Source organism: Apostichopus japonicus, chromosome 13 (assembly GCF_037975245.1).
Source record: "Apostichopus japonicus isolate 1M-3 chromosome 13, ASM3797524v1, whole genome shotgun sequence".
NCBI classification, from domain to species: domain Eukaryota; kingdom Metazoa; phylum Echinodermata; class Holothuroidea; order Aspidochirotida; family Stichopodidae; genus Apostichopus; species Apostichopus japonicus.
In genome coordinates, this window is record NC_092573.1 from 10,756,865 (window position 1) to 10,765,497 (window position 8,633).

The window sequence follows — 8,633 nt, forward strand, 5'->3', positions numbered from 1 at the left end:
TTATATACCACGATGGATTTTGATAGTAATAATTACTATCATTTTCAAATCCTATCGTGACATAGGCTAAGCCACGTAAAAGATGAACAAGAAGTTACGTCCTCGTCAGTGACGGATAAACTATAAAAAAAATCAAGATTGTGGGACAGCTCTTGTACATAAATTTGAACTGGCGTTTGGTTGTTTCATTTCGCTCGACATGACGTCAGTGCAATATATTGCAACACACTAAACATACACCCCACCCCCATTATAGCGTTTCCTCGTGGCAAATTTGCAATTGCTTTGTTGGAAAATAACATGGCGCCCTGATTTTCATGAGCCTATATTAATAACAACCATGTCCGGCGAGAGGTGGTAGGGCTGTCAAATTGGGACTGAAGTTAGTAGGATAACATGGTGGAGAGCACCATGGGTAATAGCAAGGAAATAAAAATATATGATACATAAGTATACTTAAGAGGATTTTCTTTTGACAAACAATGTGAAACTTATACCTATGAGCAAAAATATTTACTGCTAGTTGAAAATCCTATATCAACACTGCATCCATAACACAAGATGTGGTTGAACAGTGAATGAAACCTATCTTTACTGGCTAAACCTTCACAAGTCATATCGCAGAAGTGTCACTGACCTGGGCAAATGCTTTTAAAAAGCTGTTTTATTCCTCTTGTTGATTTATCATAGAAAGCTGATACATTTGGAATGTTTGCTTAGTTGTCAAAGTTATCTGTAATTAGAACATCATCAGAATGTTTTTCTTGTACTTTTTTGAAAAACATTTTCAACTGATGACGTCAGCCATTCTGGTGTTGCCAGTTGCATTCAGTGAGTGTTACCAATGGGGGAACATGGTGGATTCTCCACCCCTCGAGCTGGATGCTTGACCCCCCCCCCCCTCCCTCAGTTAGCTGTGGTATAATAAAAAAGAAACTGACTATCCCTTACGAACAAATTTCCTTAAAGCTTCACCTTCCGGGTAATTTGCCCACCAGAGCGTAACAGGGGTTTTGTAATAAATTCCAATGCAACTGAATTCTCTGGAATGTATTTCTGTGTTATGGTCACGCAGTATCTCAAAATCATATCATTTCTGGGGGTATTCACCCTGGAACCCCATCAGGGCAATACATATATCTTTGAGCTTTGAACTTGGTTTAGCCTAAGAGAGATTTATCTCCAGACCCACCCCCCCCCCCCCACTAAGGTCTAGAGATACATATTCCAGAGAAATTTTAATTGTCATTACTTTCTGACATGTGCTTTTGCATTACAACTCAGCCTCTGGGATACTTACACTTCCAGCAAAATAACTGTGCAGTTATAAAAATCATGCAAGTTGCTGGTTTATTCTGGAATCTGTTGCTCAGCTAGTTGGGGGGGGGGGGGGCTTAGGACTTGTCCCCTGTTCATTGGTTCCCAAATCTTGCATTATGGATAGGGTGTAGTCGGGATAGGTAGTAGTCAGATGGAAATGGGCTACTGGATATGACTATCTTGTACTTCCGTCTAATTTTTCTCAAAGTCAAATCAACAATGCCATTTATAACACAACAGTATTTTGAAATGTACACCAACACTGATGAAAGTGATATTTCCTACTACAATATAACAACTTCTTCATACAAACTACATCTCTTACTTATTCTTATATGACATTATGCATGCACCATAAAATATAAACACAATAATAAAAACACTGCACTGTTATATTTTTAAACATATATTTAAAACTTAATCACACAATTGGTGATTAAGACTGGTGTTCTTAGTTCATACTGGACATAATAAACAGGGTATTTTGCTAATTTTAAGGGGGAGTGAAGAAAAGTCAGCGTTGGTGAGTTAATACACTCAACTTCAACCAAAAAGTGGGCTGGTCACACTAACTAACATAGGACCAGTTTTGTCACACTTAACTGTAGGTATCCAAACTGAACAGCAGGACTACATGCAATTACTCATAAGAAAATGTATGCTTACTGCTATTCAGATAACAACATCAGGCCAACTTACTTTTACACGGATATTATCTTGAAAGTTTTGCATTTGGAAGTGCAATTCCTTCAGAACATTGACAACACATCGCACAAACACTTATTCCATGTATACCTTATGGAGCTATCAAAAGGGTAAGTTATGCTTGAAATTTCTGAAGCATTGACAAATGTTAGCAAATACAATTCAGACAAACAGCTGTCTCAGAGCAATTGGTGAATAGCTCACACTTTGAGGGTAAAGGCAGTTACTTCATCACAAGGTTAGATCAGATACTTCCAATAACACAGGAAGATAATTTACTATGTTTATTTCCAACGAAATCCCTTTAACACCAAAAACACTAGTTGTTAAAGTTTTGCAATGTTGAAGCCATGTTAATTCTTTCTTTAGGAATCACCAAGGAAGTTAACAATTAACAGCTTAGAAGGACAAGATGGAGTGTGGACCATTTATGGATGTTGTAGTCAAATAACGTTCTTTCGTCCTCAAGTTGCTTATGCCAATTTTTAAGGGGAGTGAAGAAAAGTCAGGGTTGGCGAGTTAATACACTCAACTTACAACCAAAAAGTGGGGCAATCACACTCACAGAGGACCAGTTTTGTCACACTTTACTGTAGGTATCTACACTTTACTGCAAGACTATGCAATTACTCATCAGAAAATGTATGCTTACTGCAGTTTGAAATGCAATTCCTTTAGAACATTGACAACACATTTTACAAACACATATACTTTATGGAGCTCAGAAAAGGGTAGGTTTTGCTTAAAGTTATTGAGGCATTGATAAATGTTAACAAATACAATTCAGTAATATAGACCTACTGCTGTTTAAGAGCAATGGGTGAATAGATCACTTTGAGGGTAAGTAAAGGCAGTTAGTTCATTGTAAGGTTAGTCCAGATACTTCCAATAACATGGTAAAGATAATTTATTATGTTTTATTTCTAACCAGATTCCTTTAACACCAAAAATACTAGTTGAAAGTTTGGCAACGTAAAGTCATGTAAAATGTTTCTTTAGGAATCACAAAGGAAGTTAACAATTAACAACTTAAAATCCACCACGGAGACGAAGGACAAGATGGAGTGTGGACTCTTTCTGGATGTTGTAGTCGGATAACGTTCTTCCGTCCTCGAGCTGCTTTCCAGCAAAGATAAGACGCTGCTGGTCTGGGGGAATACCTTCCTTGTCCTGGATTTTGGATTTGACATTCTCGATGGTGTCACTTGGTTCTACCTCAAGGGTGATGGTCTTGCCAGTCAGAGTTTTGACAAAGATCTGCATACCACCACGGAGACGAAGGACAAGATGGAGTGTGGACTCTTTCTGGATGTTGTAGTCGGATAACGTTCTTCCATCCTCGAGCTGCTTTCCAGCAAAGATAAGACGCTGCTGGTCTGGGGGAATACCTTCCTTGTCCTGGATTTTGGATTTGACATTCTCGATGGTGTCACTTGGTTCTACCTCAAGGGTGATGGTCTTGCCAGTCAGAGTTTTGACAAAGATCTGCATGCCACCACGGAGACGAAGGACAAGATGGAGTGTGGACTCTTTCTGGATGTTGTAGTCGGATAACGTTCTTCCGTCCTCGAGCTGCTTTCCAGCAAAGATAAGACGCTGCTGGTCTGGGGGAATACCTTCCTTGTCCTGGATTTTGGATTTGACATTCTCAATGGTGTCACTTGGTTCTACTTCGAGGGTGATGGTCTTGCCAGTCAGAGTTTTGACAAAGATCTGCATACCACCACGGAGACGAAGGACAAGATGGAGAGTGGACTCTTTCTGGATGTTGTAGTCGGATAATGTTCTTCCGTCCTCTAGTTGTTTACCAGCAAAGATGAGTCGCTGCTGGTCTGGTGGAATACCTTCCTTGTCCTGGATTTTGGATTTGACATTCTCGATGGTGTCACTTGGTTCTACCTCAAGGGTGATGGTCTTGCCAGTCAGAGTTTTGACAAAGATCTGCATACCACCACGGAGACGAAGGACAAGATGGAGAGTGGACTCTTTCTGGATGTTGTAGTCGGATAATGTTCTTCCGTCCTCGAGTTGCTTTCCAGCAAAGATAAGACGCTGCTGATCTGGGGGAATACCTTCCTTGTCCTGGATTTTGGATTTGACATTCTCGATGGTGTCACTTGGTTCTACCTCAAGGGTGATGGTCTTGCCAGTCAGAGTTTTGACAAAGATCTGCATACCACCACGGAGACGAAGGACAAGATGGAGTGTGGACTCTTTCTGGATGTTGTAGTCGGATAATGTCCTTCCATCCTCGAGCTGCTTTCCTGCAAAGATAAGACGCTGCTGGTCTGGGGGAATACCTTCCTTGTCCTGGATTTTGGATTTGACATTCTCGATGGTGTCACTTGGTTCTACCTCAAGGGTGATGGTCTTGCCAGTCAGAGTTTTGACAAAGATCTGCATACCACCACGCAGACGAAGGACAAGATGGAGAGTGGACTCTTTCTGGATGTTGTAGTCGGATAATGTTCTTCCGTCCTCTAGTTGTTTACCAGCGAAGATGAGACGCTGCTGGTCTGGGGGAATACCTTCCTTGTCCTGGATTTTGGATTTGACATTCTCGATGGTGTCACTTGGTTCTACCTCAAGGGTGATGGTCTTGCCAGTCAGAGTTTTGACAAAGATCTGCATACCACCACGGAGACGAAGGACAAGATGGAGAGTGGACTCTTTCTGGATGTTGTAGTCAGATAATGTTCTTCCGTCCTCTAGTTGTTTACCAGCGAAGATGAGACGCTGCTGGTCTGGGGGAATACCTTCCTTGTCCTGGATTTTGGATTTGACATTCTCGATGGTGTCACTTGGTTCTACCTCAAGGGTGATGGTCTTGCCAGTCAGAGTTTTGACGAAGATCTGCATACCACCACGGAGACGAAGGACAAGATGGAGAGTGGACTCTTTCTGGATGTTGTAGTCGGATAATGTTCTTCCGTCCTCTAGTTGTTTACCAGCGAAGATGAGACGCTGCTGGTCTGGTGGAATACCTTCCTTGTCCTGGATTTTGGATTTGACATTCTCGATGGTGTCACTTGGTTCTACCTCAAGGGTGATGGTCTTGCCAGTCAGAGTTTTGACAAAGATTTGCATGTTGTCTCTGCAAGAAAACAAAACAACATTTTATTAAGCGACAATTCTTTACTCTTTTTGCAATAAAAAAGCACATCTTTGTTACAGGCTATCCAAATTATATCAGTTTGGCTCAAAGTCAATCATATTGCACAAGACATCCACAATCAATGACTGTTACGTGTGCAATTACACAGACAGGAGTTTCAATTTACCAGAATACTGCCAGCTTCAGGGAGCCATCACTAGTTCACGACTAAACCCCTTCAAAGCATCTCTTGTTTTTCCACCCACTAGTTTACTGTTCAGAATAAAGTATATTTTTCAAGTTTACCCTACTAACACATCACCTATAGACAGTCTGTTTACGTATGGAAATGACTAATAAGACAGGAGTGTACATAGATGTTTAATAACTACAATGGGATCAAATGACTTCTTTAGGCTTGAAGCTGAATTTGTAACTTAGAGCTAGCATTCTCGGTCATCATATATGTTTATGACCGCATTTCTTTATGACAACTTCCCAAACTTTCACTCCAACTCCCCTCCACCTTTTATGACTGAACTATCAAAAAAAAGTACCCTCAGAAATAGGATAACACATATCTATTGAAACACACATTCTCTCTGATGTAACTGATGAATGTATTCTGGGATTATTCCTCCAAACCAGGGGTTCTCAAAAGGTGGCACAAGTCTTGTTCAAAAAGATTTCAAATATGACCTTCGAAGGGATACAGTGCTGACAGATTTTACGCACTGACATTTCAAATGTCCGGCCTTCTGCTCCTGTACACATGAATTGAATGATAGCACATTGACAACTTTGGTAAAACATTAACAAGTTGGCTTAACACCTTTACATTTAAAGACAAATTTATATCATTCGGTAACCTAAAAACTCTCTGATATTCGATATTTAAGCTAACAGCTTCCTGTTTGACTATATTACATTATCAATGGTGGCTTACTGTGTGTGCATTGTGGTAAGGCCTTAGGAGTCAATCTTCAAAGCGAGCGTTTTCAGTCAGGAAACGGTTAACTTAAAAGTTGAATGTTAGAGTTTCAGGATTCCGAATGATATAAAACATCTTTAATCCCTGCCTTTGTTAATCCTTTAACTTAGCCCTGTGCCCAGGCTATATTTTGCTTATTTCTGCAAAGTGAAATGTGGTCAATAGCTTGCAACCTTTCTGCTTCATCTCACTTAATGTGAAGCAGTAATAAGACATTCCAAATGTCAGTTTAAGAATTAATTCCTCTTTCATTGAACTGACTGCATCACTTTCACTTCAAGGTTAACTTTAGCCTGGTACTAATACTTCCAGAGTTGCGTATGAATCCATATAGCATCATAAACTAACATGATTCAGTATTATTTTTGTTTATCTGAGCTATTTGAAAATTGCATATTGAATGTTAAGTTCCCATACTAACTTATGTCTAGGCCTAGTCCATAGTCAAGTGAGATCCTATCCAAACAAAAGTACTACCTCTTTGTTACCTCGAAATTTCAATTTTTCAGTAGTCTTTTTTCAATTTTTTTGTATACAATCAAAGCGTTTCAGTATATCTATTGAGAATTGGCCATCAACCTTTGAACTTGCTGTTTATTGCATACTTCTGAACAGTACTTCGATGTCTTTGTTTTAGTCAATGCGGAACTGTGTCCGCCCAACATTCTATAGCCAACACGTCAGGGTACAGCACTTTTGTTAAAAGGCCACTCATCGTTACGTTAGGGCTAACAGTAACACTCTCATGGGGAGGCTCGGTTCTGGTACGTAAACAAAATAACTAACAAATTGCCTGTATCTCAATCTATTTAACATGAAATATCTTTCTTTTTGCGCACAAATCACTATTTTACTTGCAAGTGTACTTACCAATTTCAGTATTTTCGGTAGAAATAATACCCTTAAAGGCGTCGAAATCGTTCTAATTTAAGCGTGATGGTTCTTCAAGTCAATATATTTGGGTAATGACGCGGTCGGAAAGGAAAATTCATTATATACAAAACGGAATCTGTCTGCATTGCGAAAAATGTTCCCATTGGTAGATTTGTGTCATGTGACATAGGAGTCAGTGATGGATTGGCTGAAGAGCAATGTGGTTTGGCTGTTATTTTTAATTATTACGACCCTTGTTGCCAACCGATCTGTACGGAAGCGTATAATAAACACGTCTCACAACTATTGTATGTATTTTTTTAGATCCTCCTGCAAGCAGGAACTCGCGAAGAAGCCTCATTGGCTTATCAAACCCGCAAGCCGACCGAAGTCAGTCTCTTACATTCATATTTAACGTCCATGATTATGAACTGTCAATTGTCAACAACTCTGTAACTGGACGACATACATTAATCTTGGATTGACTCAAACCGGAGACCTTATCATGATTGGAAGGCACCGGCGGCTCCTTATTGGCGCTATTGTAAGACAGAAAGAAATCTTACAAAATTACTCGCTTGACGTAATTGATGTGATTGGTTAAATATGTTTGTCATTCACAATGTCAAGCATTTATACATTTACTCAAATTGTATGCATAAAAATTAATCAAAACGCTCAACAGAGTTACACGTTTTCAATGGGCACACATGGTCCGTTCGCTAATGCACCTACAGGCATGAATTAGGTATCAAACCCGGAGGTGACTGCTTAGTAATTGGGTATGTTTAAGACAAAGAACATCCTTCCATGACTTACTTCGTGTTAACGTGATTAATCTATGCTGACATAAATATTCCTTTAATGTGAAAAAACTAATAAGAACCTAAGAGAAAATACTTGGGTTGTAAGTTAATATGAGCAGTAATGTTCACTCTACACCTCCGTTGGACTCAAAGGTCGTGAGTAATACTAATAGCAAGAAAGATCGTAATTTGCGTAACAGCTAAAAAAGTTCATGATGAAAATCGTGACTTAGGGCTTTTCCAATTCGAGAACGTTCAAATTCTTATTACCGTACCACCACCAGCAGGTAGTGGTTACGTAACAACTCTCTGGCGAGTCATTCCAGAAACCCTTAAATCATATTTTGCACGTGGGGCTGAGAATGTGGTCAGTTTGTCTAAAATGTAGGCTAGCTTTCCGCACCTTCATGAAAATGTATCCTTTATTGTAGCAAAACTATTTAAAAGTTTTGTGATGTGTGCAGTGTTGCCAAATTTCCCTCTCGTCAGCCCTCAGTACACTGTGCCAACTGGCTTTCTGATTATAAATGAAATGCCGAATTATATCTTGAAACTTTATTATCTGTGGATAATCAAATAAATCAAATCAAATCAATCCATCTTCTGCTGCTGCTTTTTGCATATTGAGTTCTGATATGTGCTTAAACGGTATATGCCAGTTATCTCATTGCAGCTTCTGCCTGGTACTCCCAGGCTCCCTGCCTGGGCAAGGAATGACTGTGTACAATGGGAATCATCCAAGAAACTGTAAAATCTGGGTAGTTCAGTTGGTAGAACCTTTGCAGTTGTCAGGGTCCCTGGTAGAACAAAGGTGCTTGTACTACACTGTGGATACATGAATGGT

General features: G+C 39.7%; 1 protein-coding gene across 1 annotated transcript; it reads right to left on the bottom strand.

Annotated features, from left to right (window-relative positions):
• Nucleotides 1-1,710: 1,710 nt before the first annotated feature.
• On the bottom strand, nt 1,711-7,137 carry LOC139978792 (polyubiquitin-C). The gene is made up of 2 exons (XM_071989287.1): nt 6,981-7,137; nt 1,711-5,119 (listed from the first exon to the last, which is right to left on the bottom strand). The coding sequence occupies exon 2, from the start codon at nt 5,110-5,112 to the stop codon at nt 3,055-3,057; it is 2,058 nt and encodes a 685-aa protein (XP_071845388.1). The 5' UTR covers nt 5,113-5,119; nt 6,981-7,137; the 3' UTR covers nt 1,711-3,054.
• Nucleotides 7,138-8,633: the final 1,496 nt, after the last annotated feature.

What these genes read in the sequence shown, in the direction of transcription:
- LOC139978792 (XM_071989287.1), bottom strand. Translation starts at nt 5,112, where the DNA reads ATGCAAATCTTTGTCAAAACTCTGACTGGCAAGACCATCACCCTTGAG.